Source organism: Gopherus evgoodei, chromosome 8 (assembly GCF_007399415.2).
Source record: "Gopherus evgoodei ecotype Sinaloan lineage chromosome 8, rGopEvg1_v1.p, whole genome shotgun sequence".
NCBI classification, from domain to species: Eukaryota; Metazoa; Chordata; order Testudines; family Testudinidae; genus Gopherus; species Gopherus evgoodei.
In genome coordinates this window covers 52,512,463-52,536,581 of record NC_044329.1, presented here as the reverse complement: position 1 = coordinate 52,536,581, position 24,119 = coordinate 52,512,463, and the positions used below count along the sequence as shown (strand labels likewise).

General features: G+C 41.5%; 1 protein-coding gene across 2 annotated transcripts in view; it reads left to right on the top strand.

Annotated features, from left to right (window-relative positions):
• Window positions 1–24,119, top strand: part of COP1 (COP1 E3 ubiquitin ligase) — a 218,303-nt gene that overhangs the window by 14,856 nt on the left and 179,328 nt on the right. For both annotated transcript variants that reach the window (XM_030571631.1, XM_030571630.1), the window contains exons 3-6: window positions 2,027–2,124; window positions 4,430–4,506; window positions 8,863–8,982; window positions 11,486–11,554. In XM_030571631.1, the coding sequence (XP_030427491.1) occupies window positions 2,027–2,124; window positions 4,430–4,506; window positions 8,863–8,982; window positions 11,486–11,554 (364 nt within the window). The remainder of the gene's footprint in view (window positions 1–2,026; window positions 2,125–4,429; window positions 4,507–8,862; window positions 8,983–11,485; window positions 11,555–24,119) is intronic.

The following is a 24,119-nucleotide window of genomic DNA, read 5'->3' as shown; positions in this document are numbered from 1 at the left end:
ATCCAAAAAGAGCTCCAGCATGGATCGTACGGGAGATACTGGATCTGATCGCTGTATGGGGAGACAAATCTGTTCTGTCAGAGCTCCGTTACAGAAGACGAAATGCCAAAGCATTTGAAAAAAATCTCCAGGCTATGATACAGAATCCACAGTACAGTGCTGTGTGACAAGCGTAACGGAAAGCCAAAGAATCAAATGGATGCTCATGGAGGAAGGGAGGAGGGGACTGAGGACTCCAGCTATCCCACAGTCCCTGCAGTCTCCAAAAAGCATTTTGCATTCTTGGCTGAGCTCCCAATGCCTGTAGGGTCAAACACATTGTTTGGGGTGGTTCAGGGTATATCTCGTCAATTTACCCCCCTCCCCTGCCTGTGAAAGAAAAGGGAAAAAAAATCGTTTCTTGACTTTTTTTCAATGTCACCATATGTCTACTGCATGCTGCTGGTAGACACGGTGTTGGGGCAATGAACAGCAGCATCCTCTCCCCTCCCTTCCCTGGTGGCAGATAGTACAGTGCATTAGGACTGGTAGCTGTTCTCGTCATCAGCCCATGAGTGCTCCTGGCTGGCCTCAGGTGAGGTCGGCCGGGGCGCCTGGGTAAAAATAGGAATGACTCCCGGTTATTCCCGGCAGATGGTACAGAATGGCTGGTAACTGTCTTCATCATAGCAGCTGGAGGCTGAACTCCATCAGCCCCCCACTCATTTCATGTCTAAAGAAAAGATTCTGTACTGCCTGGACTATCATAGCAGCGGGATGCTGCGCTCCTCTGCCCTCCACCGTTTAATGTCCTGCTTGGACTTTCGAGGCAGCTGGAGGCTGCCTCCCCCTCTTTTCATCTCACTAATAAGTCAGTGTTTCTTATTCCTGCATTCTTTATTACTTCATCACACAAATGGGGGACCCTGCAACGGTAGCCCAGAAGGGTTGGGGGAGGAGGGAAGCAACGGGTGGGGTTGTTGCAGGGACACCCCCTAGAATGGCATGCAGCTCATCATTTCTATGGGATCTGACATGGAGCAGCTGTGCTCTCTGGTTCTCTGATGCACTGCTTCTCTAATACGCTTGCTCCATATTCTAGGCAGGCCCCGGGGGGTCATTCCCATTTTTGTCTTTGCGCCCCTGGCCGACCTCAGTGAAGGTCAGCCAGGAGCACCCATGACAGCAGCAGACGGTACAGAATGACTGGTAACCGTCTCTGCTACCTTGCAAAGGCAAATTAATGCTGCCGTGTAGCACTGCAGTACTGCCTCTGTCAGCGGCATCCATTATACATACGGTGACAGTGAAAAAAGGCAAAATGGGCTCCATGGTTGCTAGGCTATGGCATCTGCCAGTGCAATCCAGGGAAAAAGGGTGCGAAATGATTGTTTGCTGTTGCTTTCACGGAGGAAGGAATGAGTGGTGACATTTACCCAGAATCACCTGTGACACTGTTTTTGCACTATCATGCATTGGGATCTCAACCCAGAATTCCAATGGGTGGGGGCGACTGCAGGAACTATGGGATAGCTACGGGATAGCTACCCACAGTGCAATGCTCCAGAAATCGACGCTAGCCTCTGTACATGGATGCACACCACCGAATTATTGTGCTTTGTGTGGCTGTGTGCACTCGACTTTATACAATCTGTTTTACAAAACCGGTTTATGTAAAATCGGAATAATCCTGTAGTGTAGATGTACCCTTAGTGTATTACATACTGTCCTTCAACCTGATGTATATGCTGAGTGACTGTTCCTTAATTCAAGGCAGAAACGTGATTGTGGCCTATCCAAGTTTTGGATATGAAGCTTTAAATTGCTCTTTTGCTTTAGGACGTTACTAGTTAATATTGGAACATCCTGATATCACTCCCTTCTAGATACATCCTTGTGCTCCATTTACAGCTGTTATCTAACAGGGCGTATGGAGCACCTCATGAAGTGCTAATATTATTTTTCTGCTGTTATCTGTACTGTACTTTCATTGTACCTTTTTCCTCATGGCCTTTAACTTGTTTTATTTCTTGCTTTCCTTGAACAGCTATAAATGTATTCATCAGAGTCTGGAGGATAACAACAGATGCCCCAAATGTAATTATGTGGTTGATAACATAGATCATCTTTACCCCAACTTTTTAGGTGAGTCTTATGCTTAATTGTTTGCACTAGAAACACTGTCCCAGGATAAGAATTTAGCAGTAGTAAAGACAACCTTGCAAAAGTGTCCTGTAAACTTACAATTCCAGGTACAAAATGTACATCAGCCCTCATGCTTGTGACTATATCCGGTGAGGCCAGGCAGATGGTGTAAATTGACATAGCACCCTGATGTCAATGAAGCTAGGCCAATTTACATTAGGTGAGGATCTGGCCCATTTATTATTGGTGCTCTATAAGATGCAAAATGAAGACTACAGATTAAATCTTTATGAACTGATTTTACTCTACCTCTTACACCATATTTTTGGCTGTAAGTATTTATAAGGTGCAGTCATTGTAAGACACTAGACTGTGTGTGATACAATTTTACTTGGAATTTAGACTTGGGTTGCATGTATCATGGGGCACCATATGGCGCACATATATTAATTTTCCCATGTATTTCTATCCTAATGAATAAAAATTGAAAGATTTGAGGCAAAGGAAGGAAGAAAGTTGGACTAAGAAATATTGAGAAATGTGTAAACTTTAGTAGTTTTGTGGGGTGAGCTGTTACTTTAATTTTAAGTAGAATAACAAATGAAAGGTCACAGTGGCGAGAACATTTCAAAAGCAATTATCACAAATCCAAAATGATGAAGTTAAAAAATAACGGACAATTCCTTCCCTTCCTCAGTAAGGGTTGGAACCTAGAATGATGGACTGGATATTCTTAATCATGGAACTAGTCCACATCTGGAGTAAAGAAGGAAACTATAGTGTTTCAGATACTTGCCTCTCTTTTGTAAAGCGCATTTAGATCTGAATGGGATACCTTATATAAGAGCTTGTTTACACAGGAAAAAAAATCCTGCAGTAGCTAGCACATGCTAGTTACTTTGCACTATCTCCTTGTGCGGACACTCTTACCATGTGTTGAGTGTCTTTGAGTGCATTAAGTTAAACTGGCTGAGGGCTCTATTAGTGCACAGTAAATATGTCCACATGACATTATTCTGGCAAAGTGGGTATTCACCCATGAAAGCGTATGCTCCAATAGGTCTGTTAGTCTATAAGGTGCCACAGGACTCTTTGTCGCCTTTTACAAATCCAAACTGACACGGCTACCCCACTGATACTATGTCCACATGGTGAGTTAGTGTAGAGGTAGCTAGTGCAATTTAAATTCACACCCAAACTTACTGCGCACTAATTTCCCCATGTAGACAAGCTGAAAGGCTTTTGTTCTGCAGGTTATATTTAGAAGGTGAACCCCTGTGACCCCCACAGAACTCCACTGAATTCTTTCAGAAAAATACAACAATTGCAATTGAGATTATTTAAATCGTCTGTTTTTTCGTGCCTTGACGTTTCATTCAGACTTTATCTTCCAGATTCACATTGACTCTCCAATACCTATGCAGCTGTGCACCTGTATAAACCATATTTCTGAGATTCTTCCCCCTCAAGAATGTGGAAAGAAGCATTCCTATTTAGAGAGTGCCCCTGTGCATGCACAAACTTCCTTTGTTACAATTATAGACTGAAATGTGGAAATATTTTTTTGACCATTAAAATGAGAGAGTGAACTACTCTGATATATCAAACTTTTTTCTTTTAATAAAGCTTTTTGAGGATTTTAAAGGAGCTCAAAAGAAAGGAGGGTGGTGCGTGTGTAAGGAACAGGGTTTGTTAGTCAAAGAATAAGTAGGGGGAGACTAAATCAATATGTGAAACAAAATTATACCAAAAAATAATTAAAGAATATGTTGTTAGAAGCTAGTTGTTGTTTGGGGGCTTTTAAATTTTTTTTGGCTTGTTTGGTGCTATTTGCTAATCTGCAGTGAATCAGTTACCATTTCATCTCCTTCCCTCTTTTCTGATTGTACTTTTCCCAGAGCTGAAACAATTAGTCTAATTAAATTATTATAGTAATTTAGAAAGATGAACTAAAGAAGTTTTGGGAAGTACACCTGCCCCTAACTCCTGGTCCTGGTCCTGCTGTGTGTTGTGTGTGGTGGTTTTTTGTTTTAAAGGAAAAGTCTCTCCCATGTTGCTATAGGAAAGACAAGAGAGAAAGTGACTAGGTAGGGCGAATCAGTAAAACTGCTTGTAGATAACATTGTCAGATGTTCCCAGTAATCTGAAAACATATTTTTCTCTAATCTTTCAGTTATGTTAATCTTGTTACAATTAACACTTAGTAGGTAAAACAGTTTTCAAGCAGAATTTTGTTTTTTTTAATGTTCATTAAGTTTTTCACTCATCTCTTGCCTTAACATGGTGTTTTCTTTCTGATTTTTAGTGAATGAGCTCATCCTCAAACAGAAGCAAAGATTTGAGGAAAAGCGATTCAAACTGGACCATTCAGTGAGTAGCACCGTATGTTTCAACTCTTCTTACTTTGTTTTTATTAATGGTCTTGGATGGGAATTGCTGCATAGCCTAGGTTAATGCAGGACAAATCTCACTATTTATGTGAAGGGAAGAGTTTACTTTAAGGGGAATAAGCCTAGATCAGTAGCTTTGGATCACAGCAGCCATGTTCATTCTGGTTGTCCCTTCCTTCTCTGCCTTCCATCATGAATGTAGAAGCAAGCAGTTGTCCTACTTTAGATGTCATCAGACATACTTAATAGTAGAGCTGTTGATTAATCACAGTTAACTCACATGAGTTACGTTAATCGCAGTTTTAATCACACTGTTAAACAATAGAATACCAATTGAAATATATTAAATAATTTGGATTTTTTTACATTTTCAAATATTTGATTTCAGTTTACAACACAATACAAAGTGTATGGTGCTCACTTTATATTTTTTATGATGAATATTTGCACTGTAAAAATAAGAGTATTTTTCAGTTCACCTCATACAAGTACTGTAGTGCAATCTCTTTATTGTGAGAGTGCAGCTTACAAATGCAGATTTTTTTGTTATATAATTGCACTCAAAACAAAACAATGTAAAACTTTAGAGCCTGCACATCCACTCAGTCCTTTCTTGTTCAGCTAATTGCTCAGACAAACAAGTTGGTTTACATTTATGGGAGATAATTCTACCTACTTCTTAAGTACAATGTCACCTGAAAATGAGAACAGGTGTTTGCATAGCACTGGTGTAGCCAGTATTATTAGATATTTACGTGCCAGGAATGCTAAACGTTCATATGCCCCTTCGTGCTTTGCCACCATTCAGAGAACATGCTTCCATGCCCATAACGCTCGTTTAAAGAAATCATGCATTAATTAAAATTGTGACAACTAAACTCAACAAACTAAACTTGTTTATGGAGGGGATGGTATGATGGGATAGCCTAATTTTGGCAATTAATTGATCTTTGATTATTAGCAGGTAAATATGCCCAATGGTATGTGATGGGATGTTAGATGGGGTGGGATATGAGTTACTACAAAGTATTCTTTCCTGGGTGCTGGCTGGTGAGTCTTGTCCTCATGCTCAAGGGTTTAAGTGATCACCATATTTGGGGTCGGGAAGGAATTTTCCTCCAGGGCAGATTGGCAGAGGCCATGGAGGTTTTTTTCCTTCCTCTGCAGTGTCGGGTATGGGTCACTTGCTAGAGGATTCTCTGCACCTTTAGGTCTTCAAACCATGATTTGAGGACTTCAATAACTCAGACATAGGTTAGGGGTTTGTTACAGGAGTGGGTGGGTGAGATTCTGTGGCCTGCGTTGTGCAAGAAGTCAGACTAGATGATCATAATGATCCCTTCTGACTTTAAAGTCTATGATTCAAGGTAAAATCCTAACCACATGTTCCCAGCAACACTGCTGATCAAATTCTCAAGTCAGGATGCCCCTTCTCCTCTCCCTAAGTCAAAAGGCTGGTTCCTTTGTTGTATTAGGTGGATGGGAAAAGGAGAGGGAGAGATCTGTGTTTTTGCCCCTCACTGCTGTAATCCAGTCACCCTTTGTAGTGGATTCTTCTGAGGATTACCCCCAAAGCAAAGTTTATTTAAACTGTTAAGAGTGCGATGTGGTGTCTGGGGGTGAAGGTGGGCCCCATGCTTGCCCTTCTCCCCTGCGTATGCTGAAATGTAGATTTGCCTTGCCGCCTCCTTGCTGTCTTAGAGACCCTGCTTACTAAATCAGTGTTGTTTGAGGTAAACACACATTCCTTTGTTGAGGACAGACTAGTATAATCTCTCCTGCCTAGTCAGGGCTGTATCAGTTGAACATGTGCTACCAGCATCATGCAGGAGAAATTCTTAACTTTACATATAATGTTACTACTTACATTTCACAATGATATTGGCCAATGAGTTATTTTTCAAATGACACCTCACAAAGCATATTTTGTACAAAGTTTATTACACTGTGTATGTTATGAATACAGGGGTGCATTTAGTCAGAATCTCTCTCTCCTTATTTTTCCCTTTAGAATTTGTCCTGCTCCCTATTGATAGCACACTTATGAGAAACACACCACTAGGTTCTTCTATGATACAGATGACTATCATGGAAACTTACTGTCATGAGTGTATTCCAAAAATACTCATGTTTACATTTTGGCAGCAAATAAAAATACCTACTAGACACTTGAATACTAACAAACTTTATGTATGCTTGCTCTTTTGTTCTAAAATTGCATTTTCAATGTTGAGGAGAAATTCAAGTTGCATTTAAAAAAAATAAATAAAAGTGAAACCTGCACTACAGAAACCCATAGGGAGTTCTTTCTTGATTTAAAAGACCCTGTTGAAGCATCCCCAAGTCTTCCTGTCTAGTTGAATTGGACGTTCAGCCAAAAGCACCTGTACTAGCTAACCAATTTTGCCCAGTCCCTTTAATAGTTGTTTAAAGCAAGTTTCATAATGTATACCATAAGCAAATGTGGCATCTTTATCCATACTACATGTGAATCATGCACCTCAAGGAGTTGACTTATTTCTTTTAAAATGTGTGTTCCTCATTTTATTGGAATGTTTTCCCTACATTTGCTTATTCAGCCTGATGTACCCATTTAGCAACATGGAGATTATTTTTGATTTCTCCAGAATTCTGTTTTCCTCTAAGACTAGTCCTTATTATAATTACACGTCTACCCTGATATAATGCGACCCAATATAACACGAATTTGGATATAACGTGGTAAAGCAGTGCTCTGGGGAGGTGGGGCTGCGCGCTCCGGTGAATCAAAGCAAGATTGATATTAAAGCGGTTTCACCTATAAGATTTTTTGGCTCCTGAGGACAATGTTAGGTTGGGTGTGTATACTCTTTTTAAGGTTTCCTCAAATGAAAATTCTTGGATCTTCAAAGATATCACCAATTTTAAATTTACAAGTATTCTGTAATATTTTGTCCAAAATAAACTTTGCGTGGGGCAGTGTCAAATGAGAAAAAATTTTCTTTTCTGTAACGCCAACATTTATTCTGTTCTTCCTATTTTTTCCATTCTTACTGGAATCCAGCATGTATTAGAAGATATTTCAGGTTATATAAGCTTGTTTCAAATCAAATGGACTTGTTTTAACATTACATAACTTTTTCCAGTAGCTTAGTGACAGATTAAAATCGAGATCTTTTGTATTTATGATTTCCTTAAACTATCTACTAAGCATTTTATAAAAGGAAATACAGTTGTATATGGATGACACTCATTTATTTTCTTATGGCTAAAATATTTGGGTTGAGTAGGTTATTTACAACACTTCTAATTTTAAATGTAGTTTATTCTTTGATTTTCTGAGGTGATTTTTGATTCTTGAAACACTATAAAAATTTTTTTCTCTCATCAGTTAATTGCACTCTGACAAGATTTTTTTTTTATTTGAAAACTGGATTGTCCCATATCGAAGTAGTTGTATGTAGAAATGGATTAACCACAGTGGAAAGAATTGTTGCTGCTGTCCAAATAGCCCTAATTATTAAAATATGGATGACTTAGAAGTGCTGAAGTAGAATCATGTTTATCTCACACACATATACCCTCTCCTAACCCTATAAGCCACCTATTAGGAGTTATTTTGACTTTTTCTATTTATATTAAAATCCAGTGTGTTTCAGTGTGAGAGAACTGTGAAGGAGACATGGAACCTATCCCTTCAGAAATGAACATCTTGAAATGAAAATGTGCTTTCATTTACTTGATAAATGTAGTATATTCTTGTTACGTTACTCATACTTAATTCTGTAATGCACACATGCCAGAGCAAAACAATAAACTTTGCTTATCCGCAATATTGGGTTGTTGACTGCTTTTATCCCCAGTCCTGTGTACGCCTATGCTTAACTGGAAACGCGTTACTAGTCAATAAATGAAAATCGGAGAACTTTCACCAATCTCTTAGATCCTGCAGCATAACAAAACATCTTGAATTATCAAGTCAGATAGACCTATCTAGGTCAGTTTTTGTCTGGCTTTGTTTCTTAGTGAGAGCTAAAGATATTTCTCTACTTGCTTTGCCAATTCCTGAAGTTAATAATGGCACCAGACTTGTGGTAAACACACAGGTCTACCTTACATTACAGCTCTACCCTAGCATAGGATAGTTCCTCAAAATACTTCCCCTACAAGATAAGTTGTTGCTGGGGTGTGATACTTCACAGGATAAATAACTGTTTCCTATACTTTTTTGGGAATTCTTCTTTCTGAAAATTACTTTGTTGTGTACTTTACAAAGGATAAAATACTGTAATACTAGTTTAAATATCTTATGTCAAATGACTAACTGGTATTTACCTTCTCTTCCTTTGCTCTCTTGTCCTTTTTTTAGAATGGACACAGATGGCAGATATTTCAAGACTTATTGGGAACTGATCAAGATAACCTTGACTTGGCCAATGTTAACTTGATGTTGGAGCTGCTTGTGCAAAAGAAGAAGCAGTTGGAGGCAGTAAGGAGCTTTTTCTTTTCTTATTTCATTTACTAATAAATTGTGATTAATCACAGGCATCCTCCTTCCAAAAATATTTCCTTGTTTCTGCAATGGAATCATAGTGCAGAATTAATCTTAGGATTTTCTATAGGATCCCATTGCTCTAGTATTGAGCACTTCTCCGTCTCACTGACTTTCATGACAGCAAACTACGTCCAGTATTGGAGAATGATACAATAAACATTTATTTATGATTTCACTTGAGGCAGGATCATGCTGAAGGGAAAGCTGAGAGAAAATATCAGTGGGAAAAGGAATACAGAAAGTGACCTGCCAAGCAAGTGGCATTTAGAGTACACTTGTCTGTCTTTGATATAATTAGACATTTGCTAAGTGAACATTTAACTTTAAACTATGTAAACTTTGAGGATCTAACTAAACAATAACTCTATAAGGGGAAGCTCCATATGTTTACTAATTTATTTACACTTTGAACAAGTTACTGTGAAACATGAGATTTTTAGCTCTTACAGCTCCCACGTGAAGCCAAGAGAATTTGAGCGATCAGCATCTCTGAAAATCAGGACCTTTCCTTTTTTGTGCTTAAAGGAAAACTGTAGTTGTCTTGCGTATCTCAGGCCATGGCTACACTGGCACTTTACAGCGCTGCAACTTTCGCGCTCAGGGGTGTGAAAAAACACCCCCCCGAGCGCTGCAAGATACAGCTCTGTAAAGCCTCAGTGTAATCCCAGCGCTGCAAGCTAAACCCATAAGGGATGTCGTTTACATGCAGCGCTGGGAGAGCTCTCTCCCAGCGCTGGCGCTCCGACCACACTCACACTTCAAAGCGCTGCCGCGGCAGCGCTTTGAAATGTCAAATGTAGCCATACCCATAGCAGTATGAAAGTTTATAAGGTACAAAGCAGTCTGTCACTATGAATAAACTGAAGTCTGTTTGTTTTTGTGTAACGTTGTTATAACTGGTATTTGAGTATACTTCTGGAACTGGCTATCTTGCTGGAAAATGATCAGCTGTAACCAACCATGTGAGAGGAGACAGGCCTAATGACAATCTATGAAGAAGTGTGTGTAAAAGGGGCAGTGGTCTAATATTGGACGTGGAATTAGTTGGCAGTTGATACATGGATGGGTAGACTTTATGCCAGTGGCATGTACATTAGAACAATAATTTTTGATTAAGAACTCTTGGAGGCTTTCAAGATCAATTAAGTCATAATCTTTTTGCTTGTTTCCTGTGAGGAAACAAAATACACTAAAATAAAATCTCTTACACATTTCTGGTAACAAAATGGCTATATTATATGTAAAAGAAGTCTTTTAATCAGATTGTGTGGGGATTTATATGTGTACTTTCCTGTGTATCAAGAACGGACCCCTTGGGGGTATTGTTTTTAAAGTTCTCCATTGGGCTTGAGTATAACTTCATAGTAAATCTGTTTTCTTCTGGAAGTCTTAGAATGACACGCATGAAACACATCAGGTTGTCACCACAAAGGTTTGAGCAGAGAGCTTTGAAATGGAGAGCTATCCTATTCAGTTATAAGACTATCATCTTCAGAATAGAAGCATCATCTAGGTGTAGGAATCGTAATGCTTCACTTACACTTTTGGAGGTACCCATTCCGATTTAAGAACTGAAAGTGTTCCTCTGTAAATTTTACCTACCTCCTTTTCTGGTTATTATGGAAACATCTTACAATAGCAAAAGAACCGAACCAGAAAAGTAGTTTATCCATCCTTCTCAGCTGTTTTTTCTCCATAATGGATCCCTGATGCCCTTTCCCCTGGCCCACCTTTGAATTCCTACTCAGTCCTACTGTAAATGAGTTTTTTCTAAGATCTGTGCAAATTGCTCTTCCATATGCCAGACTAGTATTAGTGCTGCACTGATGTTAAGAGTAGAGAGAGAATCTATATTCCTATTTTCTTCTTGCCGCCTCAAGTTTCTGGTCATTGCAAAGGAAAATGTAAAGAATTAATTTATTTAGGAAGCGGAAACACCTCTTTCCCTGTCCCAAAACAGCTAATCTTCACTAGCGAATTTATTTTCCATTACAGAAGCTCTTTTTGTGCTTCTGTGAAATGTTCATTTGGGGACAGGGTTGTCATTTTCTGAAACCAAATTATTCCACTTGGGCATGTTGGTTGATTAGAGGTGAAAGCTCAAGATCTGCCAAGAATGGAAGATGAGCAACCTTTGTTCCAAAAGGGTCTGAAATCACTCCAACTGGGATGAGAATGAAAAAAGTGCTTGGCCTATTAACCACTTGTAATACACAAAAGGAGAATATTCGTGTAATATAATGTAAAACTTTGCCATGTGCCAACCAGAACTTTGAAACCTAGAAGCAAAGGAAAACCATCTTACTTGTAATTGTGACTTAATGTGCTTCTCCCTTTCCCCTACTTCTAAATGAAAGGGATTTGTTTCCATGCCTGCTGTGAATTGTGCATAAAATGAATCTACATTTTCTCTTTTAAATTTAATTTTCTGTTACAGGAGTCCCATGCTGCCCAACTACAGATCCTTATGGAATTCCTCAAGGTTGCCAGGAGAAATAAAAGAGAGGTAGCAGATTTTGTTTTAGCTACTGTGTGAGGCCTTTTCCTTCTTAAAAAAAGAAAAAAAAGTGAGCCTGAAATGATCTCCTCGTTGAGAAGAAATTTCTCAGCTACCCAGGGATATTTGAAATACCTGGATTTCAAGGAGAACAGATCAGTTTAAATATGACAGATTCGGTCTTGAACCTACATTGCCTTTTTGTTTCATATTGTTGGTTGCATACATGTGGAGGGGGGAAATTGTCAAGGAAAGAGTCCGCACTGGCAACTTGCGGCAAATTCTTGAAACAAGATGCAAGTGTGAGGGGAAAATGGAAAGTGAGGGAGGGAAGGCTGGTAGGCACCTCTTAAAATTGTTTCCAAAAGGTATCAAAAATGTCAATGCTTTCAGGATCTGCAAGAATGTTAATTTCATCCAGTCACAGTACCAAATAGGGATAAGTTACAAAAATCAGTAGGAACAAAGAATTAATATAAAGGCACTCAAGATGTGTGGCATGTTTTTAATTAAACGGGCAGGAAATAACAAAATGAGATTAAAATAGGAAAAATAAAAGGAAGGTAATACAGCACAGAGAAAATCCAAAACACAAATAATCAAAAGTGTGGGAAGAGGGACTTAGAAAATAATAATGCTAAAATGGAACAAGAGACATGGAGGTGATGGTGGACAGAAAATTGGCTCTTCTAACAACATACAGCATTACAAACTCATTTCATGTGGATTTCCCACCCCCCCCTTTTTTTTTTTTAAAGAGAGAGAAGGTTGATTTGTACGTATCATGTCCCAAACTGTGGAAGTGGTGGTCCCATTTGTAATGAAACTGCACCTGGAATATTATACAATGCTGCAAACCTTAATTCAGAAATATACCAATCAACTGGAAAGAATTGCAAAAAAAAGTCTCCAAAATGGCTAGGGATCTGGAGGGGCTGATTTTTGATGAAAGATTTAAAGTAGAACATGTACAGCTTTGCTCTTTGACTAGGGGGCTGGGAGGGGCAACAAGAGTGCAAGCCTAAAGTATTTGCAGGCTGTAAATACCAATGATAGTAGAGGAACTGTCTAGAGTGGCCAAGCAAATTATAAGGCCTGATCCAAAGCCCACTGAAGTTGATGGTACTCTTCAGTAGATTAGGCCCCTAGGAGGAATAATGGGATGGAACTGAGACAGAGAAATTTAGGTTCAATATCTGGCATAATTTCTTAAATACAGGGTTTATTAGACTAGGAGTAACTTCGAATATGAAATGGTGAAAGCACTATGACTTACATAGTTTAAAACTAGATTCTAACAGACTGCAGTTCTGCATTGGCTGGGCATGGTCTTTGTTAACCTAATGGATCTCTTCCCTCTCTAATTTCTGTACTTTATAAAGCATGCACCTTGTAGTTCTTAAACCTGCTTCTCTTAAACGTTTTAATGCACAATTTAAAAGAAGAAAGAGTAAAAAAAAAAAACTTTGCTAAAAAAAAACATTTTGCTCAGAAATATGTTCATTTTGGGTGGTGGTTGAACTTGGATTGGTTTGTTCCTGTGTTTAGCATCTATCTTAGTATTCAGTTAGGGTGACCAGATGTCCCGATTTTATAGGAACAGTCCCCATATTTGGGGATTTTTCTTAAATAGGTACCGATTACCTCCCACCCCATCCTGATTTTTTCACATTTGCTATCTGGTCACCCTATCTTCAGTATCTCTGCTTTCATCTTAAATAAAGAAAAACCTCTAGCTGTTACGGTTGTGAAGAAAACTTCAAAAATTTGAATCAAGATAATTTTGCAGTGAAGACCTAACTTGGCCCTTAACTCTGGCATTACCACTCTCCCCTCCCATCCACACACACAATCCTTTCACCTGAGTTTGATGCTTTCAGCCCAGGCCAGCTGGTTGATCTTGGCTGAAGGCTAAAACTTGAGTGTGGCTTCCATTTGTATGCCCAGAAGGACAAACAAGTTCTCCCAAAACAATCAGAACGGCTCAGTTTGCAGCAGCACAAAGAATTCCTAGCAATGCATCCAAGTGAGTGTGGCACCAGTGAGGACACCATAATTTTAGTATTGCTTTGATCATTCCCAGCTGAGGCTGACCTTGAGTGCTGGTCACCTGAGTTAACTTTGCAGTGGAGGCATGCCTCTAGTGCAGGATGGGCAACCTACGGCTTGCAGGCTGCATATGGCCCACCAGCTGTTTTAATCTGGCCTTCAAGCTCCCGCTGGGGAGTGGGGTCTGGGGCTTGCCCCGCTCTGTGCCAGGGCCACCCAGAGGATTCCGGGGGCCTGGGGTCTTTGGGGGTCTCTCGCTTTGGCGGTAATTCGGCAAGTGAAGGACCCCGCTCCAGGGGCCCCGAAAAACTCTTGTGGGGGCCCCTTTGGGGCCTGGGGCAAATTGCCCCACTTCCTTCCCCCCTCTGGGTGGCCCTGCTCGGTGCGGCTTCCACCGGGGAGCAGGGTCGGGGGCTGCTCTGCATGGCTCCCGGAAGCAGCGGCCTCTATGCATGGGGCAGCTAGGAGGCTCTGCACGCTGCTCCTGCCCCAAGCACCACGCTCGCAGCTCCCATTGGCTGGGAACTGTGGCCAGTGGGAGCTGCAGGGGCGGTGCCAGCGGATGTGGCAGCACGCAGCAGAATTGCCTTGCCATGCTTCTGCATTGGAGCTGGAGGGGGACATGCTGTTGCTTCCAGGAACTCCTTGAGGTAAGTGCTGCCTCTCTGTGCCCCAACCTCCTACCCCAACCATGATCCCCCTCTGAACTCTTTGGTCCCAGCCCCAGCGCTCTCCTGCACCCCAAACCCCTCATCCCCAGCCCCACTCCAGAGCCTGCATCCCGAGTCAGAGCCATCACCCCATGAGAGGTGAGAGTCCCAGAGCCTGGTCCAGCCTGAGATCAAACATCTACATTGCAGTTTTACAACCCCACAATCCCAAATTAGCTGACATAGGCCAGCTGCGAGTGTCTAATTACAGCATAGATGTAACCTAAGAGGAAGTTGGGTTAGAAAAGAAGCTCTTTTTCTGTAGAGTGGCAAGTGTCTGTCTTGATTTTTTTTGGCATAATTTGATATTCCTTTAAGATACTATATTGTTTGGAAATGACATTTCCTAACCTGCTGCAGTACATTATTATTACAGGATTTTCTAAACAGAGGTTGATATTTACATAACATCTGTGTTGCAGTTCCTAGACAATCTAGATAAATTCCTCATGTGATATTGTACGCTTTATAAGGTTCCAGAGTGAATTTACCTGTGCCGTTCTGGATACCAGCATATTCAAAGTACATAGTAAACAGCTACAGCCCTAGTTGCAAGGAGGTTGGAACAAGTTATATGCCTGTAAGGTGGTTGGAATAATGTATATTGTAAACCACCAAATAGGTTAGATACTATTACTTTTGAAGCTGTAAGTCCTAAGATTGTCTTACTGACTTCTTACTCTGTTACTTTGTCAAAGTAGCTCCTTGGGATTCTATATTCAAATGGCTCCAGATCAGATTGGCACAGTATGAGTTTATACATTTTTTTTCCCCCAAACTCCTAAAAGTGAAAACTCAGCCTGGATTCAGAACATCAAGCTCCATACTTTCGGGCTCTTACATCACCAACAATAAAAGTTCTGCAATTAGAATTTGTGATAACTGAGTGTGAGCCAGCATAGAATCCAACTCATTATCTTAGTTGTGTTGGGTCTGAAATAGAAATAAATAATAAAGCTTTTATTTTGGTCAGAAAAGTAAGCAAATGCTCCTGGATGCTCTTGAGGAGAAGATCTATAGCTGTTATAAGAAGATGCTACTTTTATGTACTTGCACTTTGGAGTAGAACATGACTCAGTTCTTAAGTTGAAAAAACATCTTTGGATTTCGTGTTCATTGGCTCTCTAAAAGGGAAATGTAAGTTTGCAGCAATTGCAGAAGAATCTCCCATCAGAGTTCCTTGTTTTCACATGCTCGTAACTTTCTGAAACACTGATCTTTTGGGGCTGAAGTTATCCATGCATGGTGTCTTCACAAAGATTTTTTTTTCTTTAATTTGAGCAAAATCCTTTTGAGTTTGGAAACATGGTGCAAAAATAACTTTCCCCATGTAATTAAAATATTCTAATCACCTTTTCTTGAAAAAAATGCTATGAACAAAAATGGCTTAAGTTTGAAACCCATGGATACCAGTGGCTCTGAAACAAAACTTTTAAACAAAGCAGAGGTACAACTTCTTTGAAATGTATGTATTAATCATTCATAAGAGAGAATCTATTTGTGTGCAGTGCAAATTTAACATGGATGTGTGTTTTTTCATGTGTGCATGGTTAATTAAGTGTACGCTTCTTAGTTCCTTGATCAGACAATCTCTTCTGCTGAAAAAGGTGTAGAGCAAGGGTCTTGCTTAAGGTCAAGCTAACCAGCTGTGGGATATTTTTTTTAGCTTTTTTTATTTAAACAAATGCAAAACCTAGTTACAGTTGCACAGTTAAAATAAGAATGTTAAAAGTTAAGGTTTCACAACAGCATTAACTCAACCACATTGCGCAAATGCAATTTTTTTTTGTCTGGTTGAATTTAATTTTAGATTTTTTAAAACATACATTGTCTCATGATATATTTACTTAAATTTAATTTAAAAACACTTTTAAAATTAGTTAACCGGTGTCATTTACAACTAAAGGAAAAAATCTCTTAACTGTACACTTAACTATAAAGAAAGACCTTACCAGTTGCTCCTTAGACAGATTCCGGTGCTTTTCACTGTTATAAAGGCCACCAAACCTTGGAACAATCATGTCCCAAGTCTTGTCATCTGCAGAAAATGTGTTGACCCCATATATCCAAATGTAGGACCTACGGGTGTGAGTGCATTACTTTATCTCAAGTGTCATATTTGTGTGTAGGGAAAGAGGTCTATTGATATCTGTATCCTAAACATAGCTTGTGGAGCTCTAACATAAATATTGTTTTTCATCTTTATTGTAATTTGTGATTTTTTTCTAATAGCATACTCTTAATGCTGCATTATGTCTTTTGCATTTAATTAATGAGGCCTCTTATTCCATGTGTCATGTGATGAGTATTATTTTTCAGCAGGTGAGTATCCTGGAGAAGCAGAGTAATCCTGAAGTGTTGCACAGCTGTGCTCTGCTGAAATTGCCTGTTCAGTATTTCATCATAGTTATCTTTGTCTCTTCAATATGTCTCAAACTTTTTGTTCCTTTCCTATAATGAAGATGTGAAATTGTAGAAATAAGGAGACTTAGTGTGGGATAATTGCAAGGAATTAGAAGCATGAATTCTCCAGGGTTGTGATTAGCTCTTGCTAATCTCTTTACCTGTCAAACTTTTTATTGCTTAGTATCTACACACATGGACAGTATAATGAGTAGGCAAGAGGAGGTGACAAAGCTAGAAGTCAATCATTCTTCCATTATGTCACAAATTCTTGATTACATTCCAAGACTTCTGAGGTGTTTGGTGGCCTTCATAACAGTGAAAAATATAGTTTGTTGTAGGACTTTCCTAGCCCCTGTCTTTAAAAACTCAGTTATTTAAGCTTCTTTACATATCAAGCTTTTTAATAAGGGATGTTAGAACTGAATTAGATGACAATAAGCCTAGAAAATTGCTAGTATGTAGGGAACAAAATGAGAGACTTTAATCTATTATGTATTCATTGATACATGTGTCTGACTTACTTTGTTTTGGTAGTTTTTTTTGCTCAAATAAAAAATTGTTGATGCTGTCTCATACTAGAAGGGACCTTATTGGTCTCATGTACTTTTGATAGTGCTTGGAGTTCAATACCCTTGTAATATAATTTATTATAATAGTACTTAGTTATGTTGTTAATATGACCAAAACTAAATTCTCATATTAACTGTTTCTACTGTGGTTTTCTCTGTGCTGCATCTCCTATGCAGAGGCCCGGCCAGGTGGCTCTGCTGTGTGCCGTCCTTATTCGCAGGTTCTGTCCCTGAAGCTCCTATTGGCCACAGTTCCAGGCCAGTGGAAGCTGTGGGGGTGGCTCTTGGGGCGGGGGCAGTGTGCGGAGTGGAGCCCCCCTGGCTGCCCCTATGCATAGGAGCTGGATAGGGGACATGCTGTTGCTTCTGGGAGCTATGCAGAGCAGCCAAGACCCCGCTCCCCAGCGGGAGCTTGAGGGCCGGATTAAAACAGGCCGGATGCAGCCCACGGGCTGTAGTTTGCCCACCTCTGAAATAGAGGATAAGACTGTGATGAAGATAAGGTGGTGAGGAAATGCCAAACCGCTCAGTCCTTCATGGAGGGAGGAACAAACCTTCCTTGTCATATGGGAGAGTTTCCCTCTGTATGTTGGCCAGAGATGAAGAGGAACTGGACACTTCAGTTTCTACTGGTACAGTCACAGCACCACTTCTTACAAGGGTACTTTCTGGTATCTTTCCCAGAGCAGAAAAAGCTGTAGATGCTTCTCACTCTCTGGGACAGCTGTGCCACTCTTCCCAAGCCCTTGCCTCAGCTGCTGTTATTGCTAACCTCCAGCCTCATTTTGTGGTGCCTAGCAACCTTTCCTCAGTGGTTCTATTTTTTTTTTTTTGAGCAGTCTGTTGTTACTTTCATCTCCCTTCTCCCATTCTTTCTCTCTAAGCAAAGGCAATAGTGAATTTATTCACTGTAGGTAATCTCCCCCGTCACTTTTCCTAGCTGAGCTTGAAGGAGCATTACTACTGCTTCTCCACCTAGCTCTGTCCAAGAGCCTCCAAAGTCATTTCTCCATACCAAAGTTAGACAGGATTTTGTTTAAATAGAAAAGGAAGAGAAGCTTAACGTTCTTAATGATTCACATGGTGTCTTTCCTCCCTCAAGAGTTCTGCTTTCTGCTTAAAAGATCCTGAATTCAGGGCTTTGATCCTGACACGACTCCACAAATCAATAAAGAGGAAAGTTTCTCCATCTTGGGGGAATTCAACTAGAGAGGGCAGGGAGAAACCACTCCTCTGCAGAGAAAGGTGAATTGTCCTGAGTGGGTGCCCCAGATTCATCAACTATCTGCATATCTGGCTGGAACTCCAGATTCCAAACTTCACAAGTAAGGATAAAACAATAAGACCACTGGGATATGTGCCTGTCTTCTTCCAAAAAGCTCTGCATTCCTTTTCACTTGTTGTTCAAAGGCTTCATAACATGACATAAGAGGTTGTGATATCAAAAACATGGGATTTCCCGGTAAATGTAGGAGACTCAAAAATTCTTTGCAAACTAAGTTCTTCCACAATGGATGTGGCTAAAGGTTCCACAGTGGGACATTCAAGACATCAACTGTCTCAGTCTATCTTGCTCAGGTTCTTCTGACCAATGATCTCCAGAGACTTATCCCAAAGAGGAAAAGAACTGAAATTTGTGCTTTGTAAGTCGGCGAAGTGCGTCCGCAGTACCGAGGCTAGCGTCAACTTTTGGAGCATTGCACTGTGGGTAGCTTTCCCACAGTCTCCACTGCCCATTGGAATTCTGGGTTGAGCTCCCACTGCCTGATGGGGCAAAAACATTGTCGTGGGTGGTTTTGGGTACATGTCGTCAGTCGCCCCTCCCTCCCTGAGAGCAACAGCAGACAATCGTTTCGCGCCTTTTTTTTCCTCACAGATGCCATACCACAGCCAGTATGCAGCCTGCTCAGCTCAGCCGCTGCTGTTGTGTCCTGGCTGTTGCTGGCAGCAGACGGTGCAGTAGGGCTGCAAACCATCATTATCGAATGACCGCTTTCTCTGCCACTCTGCTCTCCTGCTCTGGCAGCAGACAGTGCAATAGGGCTGCAAACCATTGTCACGATTCCACTGCCACTCTGATCTCATGTTCTCTTGCAGACGCCGTACCACGGCAAGCATGGAGCCCACTCAGATCACCGCGGCAGTTATGAGAACTGTGAACACCTCGCGCATTATCCTGCAGTATATGAAGCACCAGAACCTGCAGAAGCAGGCAAGGAGGTGATGGCAGTGCAGTGATGAGGACATGGACACAGACTTCTCTCAAAGCACAGGCTCTGGCAATATGGACATCATGGTAATGGTGCAGGTTCATGCCGTGGAACGCCAATTCTGGGCCTGGGAAACAAGCACAGACTGGTGGGACCGCATAGTGTTGCAGGTCTGGGATGATTCCCAGTGGCTGTGAAACTTTCGCATGCGTAAGGACACTTTCATGGAACTTTTGACTTGCTTTCCCCTGCCCTGAAGTACAAGAATACCAAGATGAGAACAGCCCTCTCAGCTCACAAGTGAGTGGCGATAACCCTCTGGAAGTATGCAATGCCAGACAGCTACTGGTCAGTCGGGAATCAATTTGGACTGAGCAAATCTGTTGTGGGGGCTGCTGTGATCCAAATAGCCAATGCAATCACTGAGCTGCTGCTATCAAGGGTAGTGACTCTGAGAAATCTGTGGGTCATAGTGGATGGCTTTGCTGCAATGGGATTCCCTAACTGTGGTGGAGCGATAGATGGAACGCATCTCCCTATCTTGGGACCAGAGAACCAAGGCAGCCGGTACATAAACTGAAAGGGGTTCTTTTCAGTGGTGCTGCAAGCACTGGTGGATCACAAGGGACGTTTCACCAACATCAATATGGGATGGCCGGGAAAGGTACATGACGCTCACATCTTCAGGAACTCTGGTCTGTCTGAACAGCTGCAGCAAGGGACTTACTTTCCAGACCAGAAAATAGCCATTGGGGATGTTGAAATGCCTACAGTTATCCTTGGGGACCCAACCTACCCCTTAATGCCATGGCTCATGAAGGCATACGCAGGCATCCTGGACAGTAGTCAGGAGCTGTTCAACTATAGGCTGAGAAAGTGCAGAATGGTGGTAGAATGTGTATTTGGATGTTTAAAAGCACGCTGGTGCTGTTTATTGACTCTGTTAGACCTCAGCGAAACCAGTGTTCCCATCATGACTGCTTGCTGTGTGCTACACAATCTGTGAGAGAAGGGGGAGACGTTCATGGCGGGGTGGGAGGTTGAGGCAAATCGCCTTTCTGCTGATTGTATGCAGCCAGACACCAGGGCAATTAGAAGAGCACAGCAGGAAGCACTGCGCATCAGAGAAGCTTTGAAAACCAATTTCATGACTGGCCAGGCTACGGTGTGACAGTTCTGTTTTTCTCCTTGATGAAAACCTGTCCTCTTGGTTCCTCTACTTCCCTGTAAGCCAACCACCCTCCCCCCTTCGATCACTACTTGCAGAGGCAATAAAGTCATTGTTGTTTCAAATTCATGCATTCTTTATTAATTAGTCAAAGAAATAGGAGGATAACTTCCAAGGCAGCCTGTGAGGGGTGGTGGAGGAGGGAAGCATCGGGTGGGGTGGTGGAGGAGGAAGGACAAGGCCACACTGCATTTCAACACTTATTGAATGCCAGCCTTTTGTTGCTTGGGCAGTCCTCTGGGGTGAAATGGTTGGGTGCCTGGAGCTCACCACCTCGTGTTCTTGGGCATCTGGGTGAAGAGGGTATGCAACTTGGGGAGGAGGGTGGTTGGTTACACAGGGGCTGCAGTGGCAGTTTCTGCCCCGCTGCCTTTCCTGCACCTCCGCCATATAGTGGAGCATATCAGTTTGATCCTCCAGCAGCCTCAGCATTGCATCCTGCCTGTCTCCTCATACTGCTGCCACCGCTCCCTTTGCTCCAGCCATCTATCCTCTTGCCTGTCCCTCCTGTCTTTGCGTTCATTTTGTGCTTTCCTGGACTCTCATTTGTCTGCCTCCACGCATTCTGCTGGGCTCTTTCAGTGCGAGAGGACTGCATGAGCTCAGAACATTTCATTGCGGGTGTGTTTTTTTGGTCACCTTATCTGCACTAGCCTCTGGGACGGAGATGATAGGGGGAGCATTGAAACATTTGCAGCTGCAGGAGGGGAAAAAAGGGAGAGTTGGATTGACCATTTAAAATAGATTGTCTATTTAAAAGGAGGGGCTGTGGTTTTCAGGTTTAATGTGCAGCACAAACCCAGCTTAACACCCCCCCCCCCCCAATTCTCTGGGATGATTGCTTCACCCCTGCACCCACTGCATGGCTAAAAGTGGGGATGATTTCTTTTCAGCCACAGGCGCACAGCCCAGCAGGAATGGCCACCTCTGAATGTCCCCTTAATAAAATTCCCTGATTTCAACCAGGTGACCGTGAATGATATCACTCTCCTGAGGATAACAGAGAGAGATAAAGAACGGATGTTGCTTGTCTGCGTTCCAGTAGCCTTACTGGCCGTGAATACATCCCAAGTCTTCAGGGCAAATTAATCATTAAAAAACGCTTGCTTTTAAGCCATGTATTATATTTACAAAGGTACACTCACCAGAGGTGACTTCTCTGCTTTCAAGGTCCGGGAGCCTGGTTTAGAAGGGTAGGGAGGGTAATATCTCCAGGGTGATGAACAATTCCTGGTTGTTGGGGAGAATGATTTCTCCACTTGCCTGCTGTGTGCTATCTTCAACCTCCTCCTCCTCATCTTCCTTCTCCCCCAAATCCTCATCCTTGTTGCATGAGACTCCCTTGCAGGAGTTGGCATACAGGGATGGGGTAGTGGTGGGGTCACCCCCTAGAATTGCATGTGGCTCAAGATAGAAGTGGCATGTCCGGGAGTCTGACCTGGAGTGGCCATTTGCCTCTTTGGTTTTTTGTTAGGCTTGCCTGAGCTCCTTAAGTTTCACGCATGCGGGTCCCTGTTATAGCCTCTGTCCTTTATGCCCTTGGAGATTTTTTCAAATATTTGGCATTTCATCTTTTGGAACGGAGTTCTGATAGCACAGATTCGTCTCCCCATACAGCAATCAAATCCAGTACCTCCTGTTTGGTCCATGCTGAAGCTCTTTTGCGCTTCTGGGACTCCATGGTCACTTCTGCTGATGAGCTCTGCATGGTCACCTGTGCTGATCAGCTTGCCACACTGGCCAAATAGGAAATAAAATTCAAAAGTTTGCGAGGCTTTTCCTGTCTACCTGGCCAGTGCATCCGAGTTTAGAGTGCTGTCCAGAATGGTCACAATGGAGCACTCTAGGTCCAGCAATCACATCCCAGTAGTTACTGTCCTTTGTTCCAGTTTCTTTTAGGCATCTCTTTGGCGTGGAGAAGCTTGAGCCAGCTGAAGACAAAATGGAGGGGTTTCCAGGGCCTCCTATATTCTTTCTCTTCTGGGGGGAAATCCCTTTGTTCTCCTGTGCAAAACCACAACATGCCCTGAATCTTCCCCATGCCTTAGAACTAAACACATGGAATTTTCCTAGGTCTGAAAGTGAATATCCTGCACAAATATACTCTTTTCTGTTTCTGCAATAGGAAGGCATGGACAAACAAAAGTGAATTAACCATCCACAGAGCAAGTGATTTATGAGGGTGGCATCCTTGTTAATCTTCAATGAGTTTCTCAGTGGCCTCCTAAAAACTCAACTTTGGATGTTTATTATAAAGCTTCCATTTGAAGCACTTCACCCCGTTGCTATATTATTTCTCTTTATGGTGACTAAAGCTCTGTCAGTGGCATCTCATTAGTGCACGTTTTACTCAAATTAGGGACTTGCTTTAAAGATAAAGCAGTCTTCCATTCTGTTATCTTTACCCTGTTCACTGAAAGGAAACATTACGGCACATTGTGGAGAGGCAAAGAACTTAACTTCAAAAGGATTAAATGTTTTAGGAAATCATGTGTCTTTCACTCTCTCTATTGTTCTGTAATAGAAGGAAGCCAAGATATTAAAGTTTTCTCCATTGTCAGAAGGGTGAAATTCTGTATCAAAGAAGCTTATAAAATCCACATCTTTTCCAAACAAAACAGTATAAGATTCAGACTTCATGGTCTGAAAACGTTTGTGTTTTACACATTTGCAAGACAGCTACTTGGTATTAAGTTCATGCATTCATCAGATGTTATAAATTGGATGTAGAGACTTCTTTAAGCACAGCTTTAAGCTAGTGTGCACTACACAAAGTCCATACAATCTTTATTTTATGACTTGGGGGTTTCACTGCTAATTAGTCCCAGACTAGGAATAATGGACCTGGTTGTAGATACGGATGCTCCCCGATTTACGCAAGCGTTCTGTTCTGGAACGCCTTGCGTAACTGGAATTTTGCGTAAGTCGGGAGTGTATACTCGACCATTCGTGAAAAACAAACCAAATAAAAAACCTTTCTAGCTTATAGAACTTACGGAACATTTTCTGTAAATTTGGGTTTGCGTAACCCGGGGAGTGTCTGTCTGTAGCATGGTCTCTGTATAGCTAGGTTAACTTTTTTTTTAAGGCTCATTTGGATTGAAAATTTCCCCTCTAATTAGTCCTGATCACACTGGTCCTTTTTAGCTCTATAGAATATGCTTTCAGTGGTGTATAGGCTTATTAGGGTATACATACACTTTAACAGATATTTAGTATAGTACAGCTCTGAAACTATTTTTACTGGCTCTATTCCAAGATGAGTAGAGCCAATTAATGTCCTAGTGATTGACAGCACTGACTTGCTTTAAGTCTGCACAAGAAAAGTGGGGGTGGGAGGGAATACTATGAATAGTCAGGCTATCTATTCAGAGAAAAGAAATGATCAGATAAGAACTACCT